This window comes from Pelophylax lessonae (genome assembly GCF_965119305.1).
Source record: "Pelophylax lessonae genome assembly, chromosome: 2".
In the NCBI taxonomy this organism is placed as follows: domain Eukaryota; kingdom Metazoa; phylum Chordata; class Amphibia; order Anura; family Ranidae; genus Pelophylax; species Pelophylax lessonae.
Window position 1 is genome coordinate 668,228,560 of NC_138769.1, and position 25,310 is coordinate 668,253,869.

Here is a 25,310-nt window from a genome sequence, read left to right on the forward strand (position 1 = left end):
AAAGATACCTCAAACAAGAATTGAAAGACTCTTGGCTGGCTACAAAAAGCGTTTACAAGCTGTAATACTTGCCAAAGGGGCAGTACAAGATATTAACTCTGCAGGGTGCCCAAACTTTTGCAAATGCCATTTTTTTGTTTTCTGTTATTTTGAAAGTGTAAATTATGGAAATAAAATATAACTTTTGTTCACATATTATAAGAATGTCTAATCTGTAATTTGATGCCTTTTGGAGATTTTTCCATCTTTCCTTGGCTTCTTTATGCACATTAACCACTTTACCACTAGAGGATTTTGCTGTCTTACGTCTGGGCCACTTTTTGTGATTCGGCACTGTGCGAATTTAACTGACAATTGCACGGTCGTGCGACGCCGTACCCAAACGAAATTTGCTTCCTTTTTTTCCCACAAACAGAGCTTTCTTTTGGTGATATTTGATCACCTGTGAGATTTTTATTTTTTGCGCTATAAACAAAAAAAGAGCGTAAATTTTGAAAAAATAACAATATTTTTCACATGTTTTTATATGAAATTCCCCCCCAAAAAAATGTAAAAATCAAATTTTTTTTAAATTTTTGGCCAATTTGTTTTCTGCTACCTATGTTTGGTAAAAAAAAATCACAATAAGCGTATTTTGATTGGTTTGCGCAAAAGTTATTGCGTTTACTAACTAAGGGAAAGATTTTTGTCATTTTTGGTGTTTTTTTTTTTAACGAGTAATGGCGGCGATCTGCGATTTGTTTTGCGGGACTGCGACATTGTGGCGGACAGATCGGACCCTTGACTGACATTTTTGACACTTTTGGGGGTACCAGTGACATATATATGCACTGTTACTGTAAAAATGACACTGGCAGGGAAGGGGTTAATTTTATTGGAGAGGGAGGGGTTAATGTATGCCTGGTGCTAACTAACGTGTGTGGGGGGAGGTGACTGAGTGGCACAAGGACAGATCGCATGTTCAGCTATGCTGAACCCTGCAATCTGACCCTGCCTGTCACTCAGGAGATCCGCCTGCTTGTGTTTACACAAGCAGGCGGACCTCCACACTCGATTCCCCGAAGATCGGGGAAGAGCAGCGGCGATCGCCGCTGCTCCTCCCCTGGCCCGACTCCCGCTGTGACTGAATACAGCGGGAGCGAGCCTCCAGCGGCGCGCGCGCGCCGCAGAGAAAGGGGAGTGTCTGGCGACGTAGGTCTACGTTGCCAGACGACAACAAAACACTTTGCTACAGTAGTGCTCGAGTGAGCAGACGGCAAGTGGTTAATACAAATTTTTACCTGGGGTGCCCAAACTTTCGATCACCACTGTATATTTGCGATTCGGCACTGCTTTACTTTAACGGACAATTGCGTGGTCGTGCGACGCTGTACCTAAATAAAATTGATGTCCTTTTTTTCCCCACAAATAGAGCTTTCTTTTGTTGGTATTTGATCACCTGTGTGGTTTTTATTTTTTGCTCTATAAACAAAAAAAGAGTGACAATTTTGAGAAAAAAAAAAACAATATTTTTCACATTCTGCTATATCACATTCCCAAAAAAAAAATAAAAATTAAAAATCTAAATTTTTTAACATTTTAGGCCAATTTGTTTTTTGCTACATGTTTTTGTTAAAAAAAAATCCCAATGAACGTATTTTGATTGGTTTGCGCAAAAGTTATGGCGTCTACTAACTACGGGAAAGATTTATGTAATTTTTATTGTTTTTTTTTTTTACTAGTAATGGCGGCGATCTGCGATTTTTTGCGGGACTGCGACATTGCGGCGGACAGATCGGACCCCTGACTGACATTTTTGACACTTTTGGGGGAACCAGTGACATTACTTCAGTAATCAGTGCTAAAAATATGCATTATTACTGTAATAATGACACTGGCAGGGAAGGGGTTAACAGTGTGGGTGATCAAGGGGTTAAATGTGAGCCTAGGGGAGTGATTCTAACTGTGGGGGTTGGGCTTGTGAGATGACCATAGAGACCTGTGATCCTATATAGCAGGATTGCATGGTCTCTGTGATCATGTCAGGGAGAATGACAGATGGCTGTGTTTACATCAGCCGTCCTTCCTTCTCTGTCAGGGGGAGGGAGATCGCCGGTGTCAGGCATCCATCGGAGCTGCCTGGCACCTGCACTGGCTTCCCCGCTGACGATCGGGGGCAGAAGCGCGCCTCTGGCGGCACGCACTCGCCCCCTAGTGGCCTTCCCAGGCAGATGTTACCTATTAACGTGATTTTGCCTGGGAGAGCCACCCTGCTGATGTAAAAAGGCAGTGCAGCGACGGCAAGTGGTTAATTAGCACTGAATCCTCTTGGTTGTACTCCAGAGACTCTTGTGGCTCATAAATACAGTGAGGGAACACTCATGGGATAGTACGTTCAAAGCAGGTAAGATTTATTAGAAATACTCTCATAGTACACTCACATTGCAGTGGAGATAAAAGCGTGTTTTTTTCCAGGAAACCGATTGTTTCCAACCCAAAAGATGGCCGCTACGTCTGGGTGCGCGATGGCGTCACACGTCTAACCTCCTCCTCCTTGTTTACAATCACTTTATTTGAACACGATGAAGTTAGAAGCTGATTGGTTACTATGCCCGGTTGCACCAGATTCTGTGTGCTCCAGTATTAGTAAATCCCCCCTTTGTGTAAGTCTAAGTGCCTATTTACACATATGCAATGCGGGAACCCTGCAAATCTACTGTGGGTTCCCGCATCGCACTCGATTTGCAGGCAGTTCACACTGCCATATGCGAATCACTGGGGATGTCAATACAAAGTTAACGACACCCCCAGATCAGTTTGCATATCACATTGTGAACTGTCAATTGGGACATGAATCCGATACTATAGGTGTGAACACCCATGAGATCCGATTCTGGTGTGGACCAAAAAAAGGGTCCTGTGCAACTTTGGTTTGAATGCGATGCAAATTCAGCCCTACAATCTGCAGTGCGCTGAGAATCACATGCGATGTCTGACATTGCATATGTGTGAACCTGTACTAAGGCAGCAGTACCAATCCCGTGACATATATACAGCATAAGGCACAAAGCACATTTCTCGGTTTTGGGTCTAGAAATGTACTTGACTTTCTTCTAGGTCTTTGATGCTCTCCTGGACCCATATAGTCTTGCTACAGCTGTAACAGAAAAAGAGTTTGGTGACCTGTCAGATATTAAAGTGGTTTTAAGATCTTATTTTTTTTTGGTTTGTTTATTATAACCAACCGGTTTATACTTATAATAGAATAGCAAACATCGGCCCTGATCCTTCTCTTCTCTGGTCTCCCTCCGGCACTCCTGGCTCCTTCTCTTCTTGTGCCATCGTAGCAATCTGCTGGGTTGATTCTGAGCCACGTTGCCTGTGACCATAGACACAGATAGCTTTATCGCAGGATTTGACTGACAGCAGCAGGAGCCAATGGCTGCTTTATATGGGGGCACTCATGTGGGTTTACTCCTAACCTACCCTGTCTACATCTATAGACACAGACACGATGGTTTAGCCCCGCCCCCTGCTCCCTCCTCATAGGATTTGACTGACAGCAGCAGGAGCCAATGGCTGCTTTATATGGGGCACTCATGCAGGCTCACTCCTAACCAACCCTGTCTGCATCTATAGTCACAGACACGGCGGTTCAGCCCCGCCCCCTGCTCCCTCATCACAGGATTTGACTGACAGCAGCAGGAGCCAATGGCTGCTTTATATGGGGGCACTCATGCAGGCTCACTCCTAACCAACCCTGTCAGCATCTATAGACAGAGACAGGGCAGTTCAGTCCCGCCTCCTGCTCTCTCATCACAGAATTTTCCTGACAGCAGCTGGAGCCAATGGCTGCTTTATATGGGGGCACTCATGCAGGCTCACTCATAACCAACCCTGTCAGCATCTATAGACACAGACAGGGCAGTTCAGTCCCGCCTCCTGCTCTCTCATCACAGAATTTGACTGACAGCAGCAGGAGCCAATGACTGCTTTATATGGGGGCACTCATGCAGGCTCACTCCTAACCAACCCTGTCAGCATCTATAGACAGAGACAGGGCAGTTCAGTCCCGCCTCCTGCTCTCTCATCACAGAATTTTCCTGACAGCAGCAGGAGCCAATGGCTGCTTTATATGGGGGCACTCATGCAGGCTCACTCCTAACCAACCCTGTCAGCATCTATAGACACAGACAGGGCAGTTCAGTCCCGCCTCCTGCTCTCTCATCACAGAATTTTCCTGACAGCAGCAGGAGCCAATGACTGCTTTATATGGGGGCACTCATGCAGGCTCACTCCTAACCAACCCTGTCAGCATCTATAGACACAGACAGGACAGTTCAGTCCCGCCTCCTGCTCTCTCATCACAGAATTTGACTGACAGCAGCAGGAGCCAATGGCTGCTTTATACGGGGTACTCATGCAGGCTCACTCCTAACCAACCCTGTCTGCATCTATAGACACAGACACAGACGACTGACGAATCGCTGTAAAGTTGTACAAACTGAATCGCGAGATGCCTGTCGCCTAAAATAAATTCTTGTGCTTTTTTGGGCGATAGGCGTCCTGCGATTCTGTTTCCGCGATTTTACCGTGACTCATCGGGCGACAATTGTGGAAAAATCGCACCACGTTTGGGGTGCCAGTGCAAGTCACGGGAATTGCATGGTCGTCCAGCGATTTGCAATGATTCGGGATTGCGGGCAGAATCGCTGTGATTCAGCTTGCGATCCCATACACCAGTACGTGAATGCTGCTTGAGGCTTTAGAGTGTAAGTAGAAAAGTTAAATGTTAGTTAAGATTTCTTTTGATGGTTAAATCATTGGTGGGATTGGGTTACAGGTTAGATCAGGGTTTCTGGGACTGGGATACAAGAAGAGGGGCTGTGGAGGGGACTGGGATACATGGAATGGGGGGCTAGGATGCAAGGGGGGACTGTAGAGGGGACTGATATACAAGGAGAGAGGCTGTGGAGGGGACTGGGATATAGGAAATGGGGGGCTAGGATGCAAGGGGGGGCTGTAGAGGGGACTGATATACAAGGAGAGAGGCTGTGGAGGGGACTGGAATACATGGAATGGGGGGCTAGGATGCAAGGGGGGACTGGGATAAAAGGAGAGGGGCTGTGGAGGGAACTGGCATAACAGTGCCGGCTATCAGTGCCCAACAATGCAGCCTATCAGTGCCCATCAGTTCAGCCTATCAGTGCCTATCAGGGCCCATCAGTGCACATCAATGAAGGAGAAAAATTACCTGTTTGCAAAATTTTATAACAAACTATAAAAACAGTTTTTTTTTTCGGTCTTTTTTTGTTTGTTCAGCAAAAATGAAAAACCCCAGTAGTGATTAAATACCACCAAAAGAAAACTCTATTTGTTTGAAAAAAATGATAACATTTTTCCGTTTGGGTACAGTGTTGCATGACCGCGCAATTGTCTTTCAAAGTGCGACAGCGCTGAAAGCTGAAAATTGGCCTGGGCAGGAGGGGGGTTTAAGTGCCCAGTAGGCAAGTGGATAATTAACCCCTAACCTTAAAAATGATTAATAAATTATTATTATTATTATTATTATTATTAGTATTAATAATAATACTAATAATAATAGTAAAAATAATAATACATAAACACCTAACTCCATAATATAAATAAAGTACTATTAGACCCCGTTCACACTGGGGCGATCCGACTTGCCGGGGCGACCTCACAGGTCACGGCGCACAGCTCACACCGCGACCTCAGAGCGGCCGGCACGGACTTCATAACATTGAAGTCTATGCAGGTCGCTCCAGATCGCCCCAAAGAAGCTCCGGACCCTTTTTCTAAGTCGGAGCGACTTGTGTCGCTCCTATTAGAACGGGTCCACAGCTTCTCTATGGCAGGCTACCTAAAGCGACCTGTCAGGCAACCAGGTCGCCTGACAGGTCGCCCTAGTGTGAACGGGGTATTACTAGAACAATATTGTATTTATTTTTATTTTTTTGTGTTGGGGGTTAGGGTGTTTAGCTATATATTACTAATATTTTATTTAATTTTTTTTAAGAGCCGGTCCACACTAGCGCGACTTGTCAGGCGACTTGTCAGCCTGACAAGTCGCTCCGACTTAGAAAAAGGGTCCTGTACTACTTCGGGGCGACCTCGGAGCGACTTGCATAGACTTCCATTATGTGAAGTCCCTGCAAGTCGCTCCGAAGTCGTGGTGCATGGTAATGCACAAGTCGCCCCCGAAGTAGTAAGGAGTCGTGTCGCCATAGTGTGAACCGAGCCTAAGAGTTAGCGGTTTAAGTTAGTCATTCGTTTTTTATTTATTTATTATTACTTAGTACTCATTTATTGGATGTATTTATTATTAATTATTTATGACTATTTTTATTTGTGTATTTTTTTTTTTTACATGTATTTATTCATTTATTTTTATTATTATTATTATTAGTAGTATTAACACCCTAACAAAAAAAAATATAATAAATAATATATAACACTATACCCTAATCCTAACCCCAACTCCTAATCCTAACCCTAACCTAACCTTAATTCTAACCCCTTACCCTAACGAAAAAACAAATAAATAAATGAATAGTAATAAAAAATAAATAAATAAAAGCTGATAGAAAAGCTAAAAAAGCTGAAATGCCTAGCAACAAATGATGTAACAGATGATAGTTTTCTCTATTGGCTAATACAAAAAATGCCAAAGCTCAAAAATGCTGTAGAAAAACGTGGAAGTCACGCATAAAAACGTGCCACAATCGCGCATATAAAAACGCGCAAAAAACGCTCAAAGACGCTACGCTCAGGTGTAAATGCAGCCTAACACTGAGAACCGAGCGATCAAGCACCAGCAATTGCTCGGTTCTCAGGTCACAGGATTGCAGAACGAACTGTTCTCTTGTGATCCACAGGAGAAGTACAGCCAAATGAGCTTTGGCTGTACTTCTTCTTTAAAATGTGATATTTAGGACTATGTTCTGGGAACCATATGCAGCCAGCACATGGAGAGTTAGAGGATATTACTCAGCCCAATTAAAATGTAAGAACTTTAACCTCACACTACACTACTTCAGCTCATAAATCAATTTAATTGGCCATTTCTTTTGTAGCAATGCAGATTATACTGTAGCATTTGGAATGGTGCTGTAAAAAGTCTGATCACATATTGTATGTTTTACTCGCTACTATTTCTGTGCTTGAAACGTTATTATAGCCCTTTGAGGTTATGGAATCTGGAAGATGTTTCAAGGAATTGTGTATGTAATGAATAAAAAGTTTAAGAAAAAGCTAAAATTCAAGTACAAAGTTCCTTAAAGTGTGTGTAAAGCCAACACATTTAATTTTTTAGTTTTCTATACAGAAGGGAAGGATTACCAACCATGTCAGTTATTATTGATGCCAGTGCCCCTGCTTGTGAGCTTTTTACCCTCTCTGTTTGACTTTGTGACTATTATTACTAGGAATGAGGCTTGGTTCACATTGGTGTGATGCAGTAACCCTGCCAATCCACTGCGGGTTTTTGAATCTCATCCGACTCACAGGTAGTTCACACTGACATCTGCGAACCGCTGGGAGTGTCAATACAAAGTTCATGACACCCCCAGATCAGTTTGCATATCACAGTGCGAACTGTCAATTCAGACAGAAATCGGATCGCATAGGTGTGAACGCCCATGCGATCCGATTATGGTGTGGACCAAAAAAAAAGGGTCCAGCACGACTTTGGTCCGAATGCGATGCAAATTCAGCCATAAAATCTGTATGGCTACATTTGCATGGCGCAGACATCGCATGTGATTTGCAGAGCAGTGCGGTGCGCATCACATGCAATGTCTGACATCGCTATAGTGTGAACCGGCACTGAAAGTGATTGGAAATCCTACATTTTAGAGTTGTCCCTGGAACAAGAATGGCAACTGTCTAAGAAAGGATTTCCCCCATTTTGGAGAAGTTTTTCTCCTCTGTTGGGGCTACAGGACAGGAAATGAGGGAAAAACTTTCTAATGGCACACAGATTGCAAAAATCAATCTTCTATCGTGTTGAATTGCAATCCTCCTATGGGCAGCTTTAGACAAATGCCTTGTTGTATGTTACTGTTTAGTGTAATTATTGTAAAATGTGACTAGAGTCTCATGAGTTTGAACATATCAAGCTTTAAAGAGTTAGTAGAGTCGCCTTTAAATTTTTTTAAAAAAATGTGCCCCCCTGCAGGTGTAAGTCATAATGTACTAGTATGCTGCACTTGTATGTTAATCACTGCCAGACCAACCTTCAGATGGAGAGGGACGCCAGCATTGTCAATATTAGATTACAATGCTGTGGTGCCCTCTGGCCTCAATAATGCAGACACTTCCAGGTTAAGCCAAACTATGTATCCATCACTGGGGACTTTCTAGAACAGGTGGGATGCAACTCTCCCTTCCCCCCCCCCCCGGATGTTGATGTTTTGAAGGTTCAAATTCACATTTGGGTCCCATTTGATTATGCCCTCGCTGGTTCTGATGAGTTTCTGGACTGCGGGCTCCGTCCCTTTGGGGTGACATCGCTGGGTTATATGTCTTGGCCTATAATCAGTACTACACTTTCATCCCTGAGGTTTTTCTATAGCACACTTTAAATCAAACCTATGTGATCTGTAGCTCAATACCCCTGAAGAAGAAAAAAACCTTAACGTTTTTGAAACGCGTTGGGTTGTTGTCTCTGTTACCCAAAGTTACAACAGACTGTGGTTGTACAGTTAAGTATTTCACCGCATTGTTTTTAAATGTTTGTACATTGTTATTTCTACAACAGATATATGTAATAAAATATATATTAATTTTTAACTCATTTTTGATTTTTTCCCTGTAAAGTCCAACCCTTGGGGGATTGTAAATATATTTTTGAGTTTAGGGATGTGGGCATCATTTCCATACCTTTGCAGTTGGTTGTAGTTTTTCTTTTGAATGTTAATTCGGTCTTCCTTTTGGGTTCAGGATTTTTGGCCTGCTTGAATGGCCGGGTTGTGGTGATGTCACTCCCACGTATGCACACAAGGGTCACATTGCCACTGCACAGAGATCAGGCCCTAAATGCAGTCTGATCAGATTGCATTACCGCTGACAGGGGGGAGGCAGGGGGGCGGCAATTATGACAGAAGAGACTTATATGGTCTTAAGTGCAAAGAAAGGATTTGGGGTATTTTAGATCCCCAGATCCCTCCATAAAGAGTATCTGTCAATGCCTATTACTGTCACTATCACTGTCACTGATTGTAATCATAGGATTATTTCACTTATCTGTATAAAGACTAGGAATCCCATAGTCATTATACAAATAAGTGAAATAATCAGTGGCAGCAAACACAAGTCCAAATATCTTATAAGGTAGGAGAAATCTTACTAACCCAGTGACATATTGCGATAGCACGTATGAGGTGAGCAAGTTCAAAATAATATTGTCATCATATACAATGAAAAGTCTTAATTGTATATGATGCAATTCAGTATGCTCGCTCAAGGACAAGGATGTTTAAAGAAATGAAATTATATTATTGACATGATGCCTGCCATACCTGAGGACAGAGGAGGGTAGGCAGAGCATTAGGCTGTAATGCCACACTTATTAGCATTGGTGGCCTTCGGGTCAGTTGTATTAAGTGGTCGGTGGTCTGAGGTCTGTCCGATTGTCCTCCCCCGCCAGTATTATCATACCGGCAGGGAGCAGTGTGACCGCTTTTTGAGGGTGCCAGACTGATTTGCCTCCTGGACCCTGCCCTCCGGCCTAATTCACCCCATAAGACTGACATTATACTAAAAGTGTAGCGCAAGCCCGTGGGGAACCTTTTCTTGTGGGAGTCGGGAGGAGGCTGTTTTTTTTTTTTTTTTTTTTTCGTGCGGGTGCAGCTTTTTTGCTGCCCCCCCCCCCCCCCTGCAAAGTGTCAGTCTAGGCCAAGATACAGCATTGACCCAGACCATTACACCAACTGTGTACGCACTGACAGCTAATCACCCTTGAAGGTAAGTGCAGCAGGCACAGGTTGAGTGGGGAGGGTTTAGGGTGTTAGTTCACTTTTACATTTTTCAAAAGCTGAACTTACACTTTAAGATGAACGTCACAAGTAAATGACTTAGGGTGCAGTAGTCAGGAGTATGAAATGAAAGTGAAGTGAAGTCCATGGTAGCTCTGGTAACACATGCCAAGTTGCAGGGATCCATGGCTCAAGGACAAAGGCTCACCCCACTGTAACTGGAGTACAAGGAGTTGTTCCCAACAGGATTTGGGTCTTTTGGAGAAGCTGCATGCTATTAGGCTCCTGTCTGTCCATCTGCACACCAGTTCTGGTTGCATATCATTTAGTCTGCTACCTCTCCCTCATAGTAGTGGCCTCTCTGAGCTGCTGAGGAAGGAAAGCTCAGGGACTTCTCTTCTCTTGATGTTTTTGGGAATCCAAGGAGTTGTGGGAAATGGAGTTAAAGGGCTCTGAGCCTACATCTGAGCATGGTGAGTATATGGGCACTTCACTACAGTAGTGCTAGCACTAATACATTTCAAACCAAGAGACAGGAAAAATAGAATTAGAAAAGTAAGTAATCACGCCCATAAAATAAAGTATTGCGTTCGGAAAGGAACAATAACTGAGCAAGCTCCTATTCATAAACTTAACTGAACCCTTCACATCGACCTAGTGTAAACCCTAAATCTAACTGTTAGCCTCATCTGAACCCAATTTTTTCTAAAATTAAATATGAACCCTACTTCTCCTTAAAGCCCCCTCTCTCTCCTGCAGCCATTGCCTCACATCCACTGGGGTACTCAGCTATGGCTGGGGCTTGGTTCTATGTGAGGCAAAGCCTCTAATTGGCTGTTCAAGCATAGAGAACTTTTGCTTTACTGATCTGATGCCCCATACTGCTTTAATACTACTCTGCTATGTGACAGGTGAATACTGGAGGAAATGACTGCTGATGCTTTGATACATTATAATTATGCAAGATTAATATAGCGCCAACAGTTTGCACATCCCTTTACAAAATGAACTCAAACAGTCAGGGCTGGTGCATGGCTTTTTGTCTACTCAGACGAAGGAGCATTGGAAAAGCCGCAAAATGTACAGATGCTCATCTCCCATCTATAGACATTTAACTTAAGGACAGGAGAAAAGTGCCCTTTTTTTGCAAATGGTCTGTAACTATCCTTCAGGGTTTTAGCAACCCAAACTGTGACTGTACCCATATTTTCTGCTCTAACTGTCCCATCCCCCCACGTCCCCTGCTCTGTTCCCATCTCCATTGCCCTGTCCACCTCTCACCAAGTGTTCTGTTTTGCCTCCATCTCCTTTACTCTGTCCCCTTGTACTCTTCTGTGACTGCCCCATGTCCCCTTCTGTCCCCACCTATGTGCCTTGCTTTGTCCCCATTAAATCTTTATGTGTGCATCTCTCCCACTCTGTCTCCATGCTGTACATGTCAGCACTGAGAGCTGTACAATAAGACAGTCACACAAAAGCACTTTGCCTTACCTTCCACTGAGGCTGCAGGATCTCTCAGTTCCATTCCCGATCCTGTGTCTGCTGGCCCCTCCCCCTGGTCTCACTCGGCTCTTCCCCCTCCTCTCACAAGCTTCCAGCTCAACAGTGATTTTCTCCCTGCTGGACTGGAGGTGCTTTTGCCTCCAACCAGGCGGGACCCGTGGGAGGCAATTGATCTTCATAGCAGGGGTTGCAGGGAGAGAAGCAGTTGCTGGAGATCTAGTACCAAAAGTGTCTGCTCTTCATCTGGGCGGAGGGAAGAGGAGCAGGGGAAGCATAAAGCAGAGGCTGAAGTTCACTGCATCCACAGAGCACAGGACTGTGCTGGCAGTTGCTGTGCGAAATGCCTTACTTGTTCTCAGCTAGGTGGAAGTCTGTTTGAACAAGGCTGGCGCCGGCATATGCACATCTTGAAGGGCCCTTGTTTTAGCGGCCCTGCATTTCGGTGCCCTTAGGCGGCCGCCTAACCCTTTCTTATGCTTGCACTTGCCCTGCAAACAGTACAGTTACAATATAGTTCAATATAAGAGGGATCAGAGGGTACTGCCCATTAGAGCTTACAATCTAAAAGAGAGGGTCAAGTGATGCAAAAGGTAATAACTGTGAGGGAGATGATGTGATGGAGAAAATAAAAGCTCAATTGGTAAGCCTGGGACACACTATCAGGTTTTATTTTTTTGTTCAACCCAGCAGGCTGCATGAAAAAGAAAATGTGGAGCTGTACTAACTATTTAATGTTAGTTCAGTGATATCCGTGCTGAGCAATTGTGTTCTGACAGGGGGACTGCCAATCCCCCCCGCCAGGACACACTGGTAAGCACCCACAGCCATTGACCATCAGGCAGGATAGGGTTCTCCAAAGAGATGGGTTTTCAAGGATCGCCTAAAGGTAAATAGAGTAGGAGACAGTCAGGCAGATTAGATAAGGCATTCCAGAGAATGGGAGAGGCTTTGGAGAAGTCCTGGAGGCGAGCATGGGAGCAAATGCACAGCAGGAAGACTGAGGAAAACAGTTTGGTTTGGTATTTTGAGGTTAGTTCCTTGGCCACTGCTTCTTCCTTAAGCTTACTGATTGAACAATGAAGGAACTGCAGAGCATTAATGAGGCTACCCCTATGCTCCCTCTGGGGTTGATTTACTAAAAGCAAATAGATTGTGCAAAGTTCAGTTGCTCCAGAGCTTAGTAAATGAGCAGAAGCTTCCATCACCCAATCATGTGCAAGCAAAAATTATGTTTTTTTAAATTTTCCTTGCTTGTAATTGGATATTATTTGCAGGGGGGAATGGCGTGGCCGACTTCTGGGATGTATGTAGGCAGCTATTTTCTGGAGCTTCGTTCTACCCGCCTGTATCCTGCACTAATCCTGCTGACCCAGTGGTCAGAAACCGCCCGTTTTTGCCTGTCCAACCTTCCTCCTTGTATTGTGCCTGCTGGAAGATGGTAAAAATCAGGCATGCTGGCGCTGCTGCGCCGGGCTTCAAGGCTCCTCTCCCCTCATGTGTCTTGCTCCAAGATGGCGCTGGCTCCCCTCATGGCTCGGGAGACCCAGAGGCACAGCCTCCCTGCTCAGCACAGCCTGCTTCTACACAGGGTGGGTCTGTAGAGATCATAGATCCTGGCTTGGCTGAGCTGCCAGCTTGTCTCCTTCCTCAGGCTGAAGCACAGGAGTCCCACAGCAGTGCAGATTATACAGGGAATCACACTGAGCCACTCAAAAAAAAAAATATGGAGGCCATTCAACAGTGCCAGGCTGCCCTTAGTACCCAAATCGATTCAGCCCAGACGGACTTATCATTCCTAAAAAAAGATGTGCATAACCTCAATCATAGGGTTGTTAACACTGAGCAGCGTATCAGTGATCTGGAGGATACTACACGCCCATTACAAGCTACTGGTAATGATTTATGCAAGGATCACGATGCCACCGTGGGTATTATTTGCAAAGTGAAGATTTACCTAATTTACTAAGCTCTGGAGCAACTGCATTTGCAGAGTGCAACTGCATTTTGCAAAGTGCACAGTTGATTTGCCTTTAGTAAATCAACCCCTTTGTGTATACTGTTATTTTGACAAGCATTGTGGAAAACAATAGAATCCTATCACTCCATCTCCACTTATGCAAGCAAGATTTTAAAATACTTTTCATGATTTCAAAACTATTGGAGGAAAAGGTGTTTATTATTCCCTTGGAGTTCTGGTTCAAGAACCATTACCCTTTATTTGGCAGTATCTCATATTACCTCTACACCCCATATTTCTGTGGCTTCCATTGGCTGGCATTCTATGGAACAATTCAGCTTAGGATTGGTTGTTATGGATTACCGCACTTTGCTCAAGGACTTATTAAATACACCAAACAGTTTTAAGATGTATCTAAAGCCAACAGTTTCTTTTCAGTATTGGATAGAGAATGGCTTAAAGCCCTAACAAGTTTTTTTTTTTTCTTTTATGCTGTATTTATCCCACTGGGAAGACTTCTTTTCATTCCTGTCTCAAGACAACAGGGAGTAAGGTGAGATCTCTACTAAAGATGTGATACCCTCTCATTGACAGTTGTCACAGTAATAAATGTCCTTACTCCAAGTTGTCCCCCCCTATTCCTGACCCAGTGACAATTCAAAATGTAAGATTCTCTCCTACTTTCAGTTCTGAAGGCAGTAATCACCAGGACAGATAGAGAAGCTGAAAACATTGCAGAAATTCAAACTCTTTCCTAAACGCTCAAAAACTAGTATCATTACCAATACCAGTTCAAAACAATATATCATTACAGAAACCTTAAACATATAATAAAGTCATTTAGCAGCTTGCTGGATATTTGATCTCTCTGGTTGACTTTCAGGTATGACTTTGTGGAGGTGGAAGAGTCTTCAGAAACAAGCTCCGTTATACGAGGCCGGTGGTGTGGAAATAAAGAGGCTCCCCCAAGACTGACATCTAAAAAGAATCAAATAAAGATCACATTTAAATCAGATGACCATTTTGTGGCTAAGCCTGGCTTCAAAGTTTGCTATTCGCTTGTGGTAAGTTAATATATTTATTTCTTAGGTAGCAGAAATTTTGGAGCATATTATTTATTGGCTAATCTAAAGAAGTTTTAAATCCTTTTTAGCACAATATTGATACTGGTAAGCACATTTGAAAGAAGTCCAGCTTCCATGGTGAAATTCTTTAAAAATCCTTTATCTTTCATAAACTTGAATACCAGTGCCTACTTTGAACACAGTGCTGTTGTTCTTAGGACCTTCCAGTGACACTATGCTATGATGTGCAACCAGCGCTACAACTACACCTTCCATAATCCCTGGTGCCAATAGTGGGCGAGCGTACTGGGGGAGTGAATGAGGGGGCTGATCATGCCCCTGAAATGCTGTGCTGATGTACACTACCTTGACATGTACTGCTGCAGTCCAGCCATAAAGGGGGATCATGTTGATTTCAATGGCAGAGCGTCAATGTTGTCACCCCATCAAAGGAAGTGACCGAATAGCTGGATTTCTGTTCTGCAACCTATGGATTATTATTATTATTATTATTTTTTTTTTTTTTGCCCTTCTATGCACATTACTATCACATGCAAGCTTTCATGACACGTTTTTTCCGGGATCATCCAATACTGGATGAGAGAATCACTTACTTATACACAAATCTACAGAGATATGAAATTTAACACCTTGATACTCTTGAGTGGTATAAGCTGTTGTTCAATGTTAGGATTTACACATAGTGACCCGGACTGGGAAGGGTTTTTATTGAAGTTGCATATGATTTGCAAAAAAAGCCCCTGGCACGATTCACATATAATGTGTCTATACATATAACATAAAACGATTGATTGAATGATTGTAGATTCAACAGAACGAAGAAAAAGTAAAAAATGAGTTAAAGGAAATGTGTTGTGGTTTTGTACATATGTTCTCAAACTATTATGGTTGAGTTTAAAAATTTGGATAATAAAAAAAAAATCCTCCTTTTCCAGTCTAGTCAATATTAAAGCCTAACTCCATGTTTTAATGAAATTTAAATACTGTATTTTCTGGCGTATAAGACTACTTTTGAACCTCAAAAAAATCCCCCAAAAATGGGGGGTCGTCTTATACGCCGAGTATAATATCTCCAAGGTAACCTAAGTATAAGTATTACTGGTAGATGAAAATTAGTGGGGTCATCTTATACACCCAGTCGTCTTATACGCCGGAAAATACGGTAGTTAGTTTGGACCAAACTTGACCAAGTTTCATACATTAACATTTATTTTTATTTTTGGTAATCATAAATTTATGTAGATCAGTCCCTTGGTGCAACATTTGCACTTTTGTACACAAATGCTGCTTACATGGTACCAATTCTGGGTTCACAGCAATTGTACCAAGAAAATAGTACTTGGTTCTTCATTTTTAGACTATATAGTATCTCTGCTATAAACCAGTGGCTCTGGATGCATACTCTTGGGTAATACAGTTGAAAAAGGCTGGTTTAGACACTAAGAACATTTAAGGAAGCTTTAGATATTATTTTCTTTTCAGTCTGGAAAGCCCTGTCAAGATGTATGCTTGTGGCTCCAGAAACAATTGTAATGATGATTGATATTGTATACAATGGGCCATACAAGTGCTGAATCAATCTTTATAATTATTTTATTGCTTTTTAATGTTTCGCTTTATAAAAGTCCATATTTGGCAAGTACCTCTTGGTGCAGCTCACCTTATCTCAGATACACTATGTTACCAAAAGTATTGTGACACCTGCCTGTACACCAGTGGCGGCCGGTCCATTAGGGGCACAGGGGCGCCGCCCCCCCTATCCATGTGTCCGGCCCCCTAATCTACATGCAGGGTGCCGGAAACGTGGATTCCAAAGGGGGATTTTTTTTTAAGCACGTGATTAGAGCCAGAGGCTGTAATAGGCTTCAAAAAAGGGTGAGCCCACCCAGCTGTGTGACAATAGCGAATTAATATTCGCTATTGCCACACTGATTCTCCTCCCAGCCAATCAGGAAGCAGGTCCTGAGACCTGTTTCCCGATTGGCCGAAAGGAGAAGGCATCCGATTGGCCAAGAAGGAGGGAGGAGACGGCTGCCGAGAGGGAACATGAAGACTGAGGGAAAGCCGCTGCCGTCGCTGCCTGTCAGTCCCGCAAGGTAAGTAAACTGGCACAGGGGGATATGGTCTTGTGGGCTGCAGTGATTTGGGGGGGTCCATCTGCCACCCCCCCGACTGATGGAGCACCAGCCGCCACTGCTTTACACGCACATGAACTTTAATGACATCCAAGTTTTTGTCCATAGCGTTCAGTATTGAGTTGGCCCACCCTTTGCAGCTATAACAGCTTCAACTCTTCTGGGAAAGTGGTCCACAAGGTTTAGGAGTGTGTCTATGGGAATGTTTAACCATTTTTCCAGAAGGGCATTTGTGAGATCAGGCACTGATTTTGAATGAGAAGTCCTGGCTCACAGTCTCCGCTCTAATTCATCCCAAAGATGTTCTATCAGGTTGAGGTCAGGACTCTGTGCAGGCCAGTCAAGTTCCTCCACCTCAAACTTGTTTATCCATGTCTTTATGGACCTTGCTTTGTGCACTGTTGCACAGTCATGTTGGAACAGGAAGGGGCCATCCCCAAACTGTTCCCATAAAGTTCGGAGCATGAAATTGCCCAAAATTTCTTGGTATGTTGACGCTTAAGAGTTCCCTTCCCTGGAAATAAGGGGCCAAGCCCAACCTCTGAAAAAGAACCCCACACCATAATCTCCCCTCCACCAAATAATTTGGACCAGTGCACAAAGCAAGGTCCATAAAAACATGGCGAGCGAGTTTGGGGTAGAGGAGCTTGAATGGCCTGCACAGAGTCCTGATTCCATTGACACACTCCTAAACCTTGTGGGCAGCCTTCCCAGAAGTGTTGAAGCTGTTATAGCTGCAAAGGGTGGGCCAACTCAATATTGAACCCTACAGACTAAGGCTGGGATGCCATTAAAGTTCATGTGCATGTAAAGGCAGGCTTCCCAATACTTTTGGTAATATAGTGTATATTTTAATACACTAAGTGGCCAAAATCTAGTGGATGCCTGACCATCACACATATTGGCTATTTCAAAACCATGGTCATGAATATGGAGTTGCATCTGGAAGTACCCCCTGGGGTACAGGTATCATTGATTTAGAACCCATGGCCTCATTTATTAGAGCAAGAATTGTTTACCTGGATCTCTCTGTGAATGTATAACACAAAGAAAAGATAAAATACAGTAACGATTGATAGAAGGGATTTATTATTCCCATAAATTATTCTGGTTGGAAACTGTTACAAAACACAAGTCATCATTATATCAATAAGAGTTTAATGCTAAGGGTTTGAAATTGTCATACGAGATTGTTCCATTTTCTGCTGTCGATTTTCTGATTCAGTTATTTATTGGTAAATTAGCTTTTGAAAAGCATACAAGTATGAAGTATTTTCTCAGACTCAATTAGGTTGTGTGGATTTGCAGATCTGGCCGTCATCTCAATTTATCAATCATCTTGATATGAGAGGCTGGTTACAATTGTATTCATATCGCAGACCGCTGTGCCTTGCACTTCACAGTGTAATGAAAAAATAAGCAGTGTTTTGAATGTCATTGGCGTGTAACATTCTTTGATTCGGTTGGGTGTATAATGCTTTTATATAATGCATAGAATTCCTGTTAGCAATAAACCTTATTTAATAAATCTTATATACAGGGACCAATAAACAGTTGATAGTTTGGTCACTCTGGCATTTTCCGTAAGAACTGATATTTATTAGAATACTTGTGCGGTGGTGGGTGATCCAAAACTCTGTGTTAATCAGAAGCAGTAAAATATGATCAGTGCAACAGTACAAAAGAAAAAAGGGTAATGTGAAGACTTTAGTAACCTATAGCGTTAGGGCTCTATGATTAGGTTCCAGTAAGGGGACGAAACATGTTAGTTGGAGGATTTTTGGTGGAGGGTTTGTAATTGTGCATGTGCTGAACAATAAAGTTGATGTTAGCCATTGGAAAGGGTGTGCGACTCCAGCACTTTGTTAAATGCGGTTTTGGAGAAACTGACCCCAAAGGAGTGAGTACCTGCAAGCTGAAGTTCAGGATTGCAGAGGAACAGCTTCATCTTTCATGAGTTACCTATAACATCAGTCAGATTTTTATTTTGCAATGCTCAGATTAGTTATGAGGTGACTAGTGAGTGCTATGGTTTACTGCACTTTGAACATTATACTCTCAGCACTGCTTTGCTGAATAAGCCTTTACATCTCTATGAACCCTGATTACATACATAAATGTGGACCATAAGGTTTTTTTTATTTTTTTATTACTGGGCTGCTATTTAATTGCAGTCCTGCCTTTGACTGATGCCAGGGGGTATCCTGGTTTTCAACACCTGGAACTGAGCAATGTCGTTTTTAGCAGAGGGCTTAATCAAAGCAAAAATGAAAAGGTGCCTTAAGAATGAAAACGGCAAACTTTGTCTCCCTCAACACATAACCTAACTCCCAAGGGAGTCCTAAACCTCTCCAACAGTAAATAACATCTTCTTCTGCACATTTCCTTTGCTTTGCATTGAGAACACGTGCTCCAAAAGCACACAGTGCTGCTGAAAAATGGAAGATATGATTGTTAAGACCCTGAGGGCCTTAAAACGGTAAAGGCATAATGATGCTTGTTTTAATCGACTCAGTAGAGTTGTGATATCTGCTATCCCTGTTTCTAAACAACATCTTTTTTTCCCAGGTTTCTTGAATTTGGGGTGACCTGGTATTACTTTAGAACTTACAACAATATTTTCCTAGCTGTTTCTCATTTAAAGGGACTGTCCCTTTTTTGGAACCTTATCCCTCCTCAGTTGTCCCTCTTTTTTGGTCTGTTATAGAGACTAGAGATCGACCGATTATCGGCAACACCGATATGCACTTTCTCCGATATATCTGTATCGGCATCTGAATTTGCTGATATTGCTGATATTTAGGGAAAGTGCATGTACCGGGGGGATGCCTGCCGCTAGAGGCATCACCCTGGTATGGGTGTCCATAGCCGACGGTTGGCTGACTTGTAATGACAACCGATGCGGCTGAGAAGCCACTCGTCTGTCATTACAAGCAGCGGGAGGGGACATCCCCCCCTCCCACCGCTACCGCGGCTCGCCCGGGTCTCCCGTCCCACCGGGAGACCCGGGCATCCTGCCTCCAGCGCCACCACCGCCGTCTCCATGTAAAAGAACGGGAAGTGACATCACTTGCGGGTGCTCGGCGCCGAATTAAAAAAAACTGACAGCATTCAAAACAGCCAAACTTGGCGTTTTGAATGCTTTTTAGTGCCGAGGAGGGGTTTGGGGTCTTTTAGACCCCCAGATCCCTCCACAAGGAGTACCTAAAAAAAATTTAAAAATATATATTTTTTTAATGTCGGCAGATATCGGCCGATATTGATATCCGATGACCAAAATATCGGTATCGGCATTAAAAAAAACGATATCGGTCAATCACTAATAGAGACCTCCATAAAAAAAAACACTATTCAACCCCTTTCTGATCCCTCCTGATGGTCCTTTAACTAGGTCTTAAAGTGGAACTTTAGTCTCCCAATTAACATTGATTTTTTTTAATCCTCATGTTGCTAGCATTAGTGAATAGATAGGAAAGTATATCATATATACTTGTTTGAAACTTTTCTTTTTAATTTCTTCAGTTACTTCCTGTTTTTTTGCCTAGGGAAATTATGTCATACATTCCAGAAGTCTTCAGGAGGGGAGGAGAGGAGGAAGGCTTTTCTCAGCTAAACACGCTCTCATGTATGCATGCCTGAGCTAATGGCAGTTGGATTCCAGGAAGTAAATGCTACACTAATAATTTGCCTTTACTCATGATGGCCACAGCAAGAAAAGCTAGGGGGTTGTTTTTCAAAGTGGTTTCTCAGCGAAATAGTTTTTTTGAATATTAAAAATTAAGTAAATAGTGTTTTTAGTTTGTGGTGCTCAGATACAGTAAAGAGCCGCTTTAATGCCAGGAGGCTGAAAAGACTTTCCAGTCATGGAATTACTGTCATTGGCTGTCAGTGATTACATGATCAGTAGCCCCTTGCCAACAAGCAGCTGTCTGTAGCAGCTCACTATCTTGGGAGCGCATTCTCAGCACAGAAACATCAGCCACCATAGACCCATACGTGCTGCATGTGGGTGTCAAGGCCCACCCTCCCTGCCACCGCACATATGTTTTACATGGTCAGCAAGAGGTTATCTAGCAAAAGTGTTATATTACACTAAACATGTCATGAGTACATTCTAAATCATAGTGAAAGACGTTGACTCTCCTTGCACTCCCTGCTTCTATTTGCCTTAATTTTCTTGTGTGTGTGATTGATTGCTTTCAATAGTGTATACACAAAGGGAAGGGGGGACACTAATATCAAGCTTCCCCCTTATATCAGTAACCCCCCCTACTTTAGTGTATTCACTCTGTGGATGGTGGTCTGTGGTCACCACAGCCCCCCCCCCCCCCACATCAGAGTTTTAGAGTGCCCAGCTTTCCCCCTTAAATCAGAGTCCTCGGAGTTGCTCTTTACATCAGAGTTTGCTGTATCCCCCTTTACAGTGCAAGGGGGAACACTTGTGGATCCTGATATAAAGGGGAACACTGTAGACTGTCATGTAAGGGGGAACGATGCGGACCTTGATGTAAGGGGGAACTCTGGGGATTGTTGTGTAAGGGGGGGGGGGAGGCTCTGGTGGTCAGAGCCCCCATTACATCAGATTTTCCCTTTGCACCAGAACCCCCTAGACTTTAGAGTCTGCATAGTTCTCCTTTACATTAGACTCTAAAGCATTTTGCCTTACTTCAGAGTCCACAGTGTTCCCTTTTACATCAGGGTCCACAAAGATCACCTTAAACTGTAAAGGGGAACCCTGCAGACTCTGATGTAAGGGGGAACTCTGTGGACCTCTGGTGTAAGTGGGAACTCTAAGGACTCTGATGTTAGAGGGAACTCTCTGATGTAAGGAGGAATGCTGTGGACAAGGCCACGTGCCGAAACACGTTAGCTTGCTTTTTAATCACCTTTATGCCATAAATAAAGTCTTCCAAAGGATTTCGGAGTTGCCAGCTCTCTTTACTAAACTTGTACTGAGATCATTTGATTGCATAGCAATCATGTGACATCCTATCTGCTCAAAGCGGCTAGTTTATGCAGGAAGTGATTAATGATCCCTTTTTTAGTTCCTCTCACTGTCTAACCATGCATACTGATCGGCGTGGAGTGCTACGCAAGCCGCAGAACTTATTTTTTTTATTTATCCCATGGTGCCCCAGGCCTTTCATAATCCTAGTCATGCTTACATTTTATGCAAGAAACCGCCACTTACCAAAGCTGGTCCTAGTATGGATGTATACATGTAAAGGCCTCAGTCAATGCTGGGCCACGCCCCCTGACATGTTTCACCCCACCTATCGGGGCTTAATCTTAACTCCTTTAAAATCTTTTGAATCATCCTCTCAATATGTAAATAAATCTCTATCTTGACACATAATGGAAATATCTTGGTATGCGGTGGAAGCGGCAGGTGGCAGTGTGGGGCCCCAGGTCAACTTTTGCATTGGAGCCCACAAGCTTCAAGCTACGCTTCTGCATAAAATTATTTACTGGCAATAACCTTCCGGCATCTAAATTTCATATCAGTTTATAGTGCAATATAAAATACCTGTTTAGTAGAAGGAGAGCTATGGTAGTATAGTGTATGGTACGTACCTCTTGTGGTGCTTTAGAATGACAATGTCGTCTTTTTTTTATGGTGGTTTAGTTAGTGGCTATTTATTCATTTTGTTATTATTACAGTTTAGTAAATTAAAGTAATAATTGTGATATACCGCATATTGGCCCATATGTTACCATCTTTTGACCACATCTGTGCCTCTTAAAATTTTTGTGAATATGGTTATGGGCCAGCATCCCATTTTGGATAAGCTAGTCTGACTGCTGTGCACACTAATATTATGTGGAGGCCCATAGTTCCTTGTTGAGGATGGGTGCTGAACTCTTTTAAATTTTAGTAAACTTGATGCACTCAGAAATAACTGTATCCTGTGCTTGTGTTCATGCATGTATGGATTCTGAATGCACTGTTTTCTTGCAGCCCTGAGCTTCTGGGAAAAAATCTCATAAGGGATGGTACACAGGGAAGGCGCTACTTCCCTGTGTACCATCCCTTATGAGGGCACAGCCAAGGCCAGTTGTTTCTCGGTCCAAACCCCCCCAGAGCGACCTGCCCAATACCCAGTCAGTGTCCCTGCTGTCACAGCCATTGCCGGTCAACAACAGCACAGGCTGTGCAGCAATCAGAGGGTCTTGCTGCCGCCGCCTGCTGTTCTCAGTTCTAGGATTTGGTTGCTAGGACTGCCCATATCCTAGTAACCAATCACGTGATTGCTCCTCCCTCCGGCCCCAGAGGAAGTTCCTCCTCCAAACCTACCTAGTCTCAGTGCCCAGCCCTCCAGCTACTATCTGTCCTGTAGCCGACTGCTGAGAAGGAATAGATCCTGGTGTAAGCTGGGGTCTTCACAATACTCCCTCCTTCCCTTCCATTACCCCAACTATTCTCTTAAACCTCTCCACTCTACTTACCCCACTCTGCTCTTCCCTTCTAACTTTGGGGACCTTATTGAAAGGGAATAGGCTTTAGGGACCATGATGTGAGGGGGTTTTGGGGCCATGATGTAAGATTGCTTTAGGGACCCTGATTTAGGAGGGCTTTAGGGACCCTGACGTTAGGTCGCTTTAGGATCCTAATGTAAGGGGGCTCTGGGGACCTTAATATAAGGGGGGTGACTTTGGGGATCCTAACAAAAAGGGGACTCTGATGTAAAGGGGAACTCTGGGGACCCTGATTTAAGGAGAGGGGACCCTAGGGACCCTGATGTACAGGAGAGATTACTCTGGGGACAATAATGAAAGGAGGACCCTGATTTAAGGAGGGGGACTTTAGGAACCTTAATGAAAGGGGTAAATTCTGACATAAGGGGGTCATGCCCAGGGTGTGAGGCCTAAAGCTGTTTAAGGGCTGCCCTGTTCCCCACACACTATGCCACCGTTCTGCATACTACTGCAGAATTGGATGATGTTAGCTGGAGATGAAGCTCCTGCAAACTTCAACCAATCCATGAAGAAGAGGTATCCAGCCAATGAGGTGCCACGCAAGCCGTGCGGCATGCAACATCACTTCCTCCCAGCTCTCCACCCTAGTCAGTGTCCACATGGAGCTAACGTTGGCAAGGAGGTGGGAAAGCTACAAGAAATGGGCAATTTGGGACTTTATATGAGAACTGGCGAGCACTGCACAGTGTCTCCATCCCTGTCAATTGAAAAACAAGATGGGATAAATGAGGGTGTGTGAAAAACAGCCGATCCCTAGTTTGAAATACTTACCCACCAGTCTGCTAACAAACCAAAATAAACCTGTCTAACAAATAAGTTAAAAGCAGGAGTTAGTTAACACATATTTGCAAATGCATGCGGAAGCTGCAAGGCCAGCGACAAGGCATCCTGCGTTCTTGCAGAACCTAACACTAAATAACACTACTCAACCTGAGTGTATAAGTGTCTTCACAAAGGGAAGTACATGCTTGCTAATAGGTGGATTGGAAACAGATGGGATTGGAGACCGCCCAATCCTCCCCCACCTGCTCCAATCCACGACTGGCAACGAAAAACGCATGGCTGCACAAAAAAGCCATGGGGTGCAAACTAAATGTGATCAGCTGGGAGACACACACCCCCATCCCTTTAGAAAGAAAGGAGCATTTTTCTTTTACACATGCCCTGGGATCACTCTGGTCATTTCCAATTGAATGGGATAGCGATGTTTTAAGCCACTTATTACCGAACTGAAGTAGGACTGAGGAGACAGAACGGAACTAGGGATCTGATAAGGCTTGTGAGGGAGCGATCCCCAAATATCGACCTGTGTCCCACCCCTGCAGGGGTACCTAAGTCCGGTAAGTGGGGGACTTAAGGAGAGGGGGAGCACCTTTTCCTTTCCCGCCCACTCACTGCACTCCGGGCTATTGCAATAAGAGCACGTTATCACTTTCTGTGGACTTTTTTACTACTATAAACATATTGGACACTTTTTTATCAGATTGTATTTATACTCTGTAGTGGATTTATGTATATTGATTACAGGATGGACTGATATTATGAATTCTATTAAGGAAGCCTTCCCCCTTTTTTAAACCTTTTATAGAATATTTATTTGTACAAGGTTATATATAGGATATTAATTGTCGCACCACTGGCATTTGTACTTTGTTAACCACACTTGTCAGATTTAGCACTTTTCAGCTTGTTGCATTAAGGGAGCACAACCCCCCTATTTTTTACACATTACACTCTTAGGAATATATATATTTTTTACACTTTTAGGAACATTCTCATTTTTTCATTTAGCACATTTTGTGTTCTGTTACACTTTTATTCTACCTATTGAATACAACACACTGTTACATCTTATTCACATTTTTGGGAAGCACATTTTCATCCTTTGATACATTGTACCCCTTCTTTTCTATAATACACATATTTATTTGCACTATATAATTTTTTACACCAAAGAGTTCCCCACTCATATCTTTAGCTACATATCTTTTATTTTGCAATACACCATCAGCATACTTCATAATTAACCCACCTTATGTATTACAATAGTTATTAACCCACCATCACCAGTACATTTACTTTGGTTACTCAAGGCCTTACGTCTGGTAGCGCCAATCACTTACTTTATTTTTCCATTTGTTAAAGTAAAGCTACACCTTCCTATCCTTTACAGCCA

The 25,310-nt window shown here is 43.3% G+C and overlaps 1 protein-coding gene across 1 annotated transcript in view; it reads left to right on the forward strand.

The window, feature by feature from the left end:
• Positions 1-25,310, forward strand: part of PDGFD (platelet derived growth factor D) — a 443,240-nt gene that overhangs the window by 193,022 nt on the left and 224,908 nt on the right. Inside the window, exon 3 of the mRNA XM_082244812.1 lies at positions 14,321-14,501. Within this exon, the coding sequence (XP_082100938.1) occupies positions 14,321-14,501 (181 nt within the window). The remainder of the gene's footprint in view (positions 1-14,320; positions 14,502-25,310) is intronic.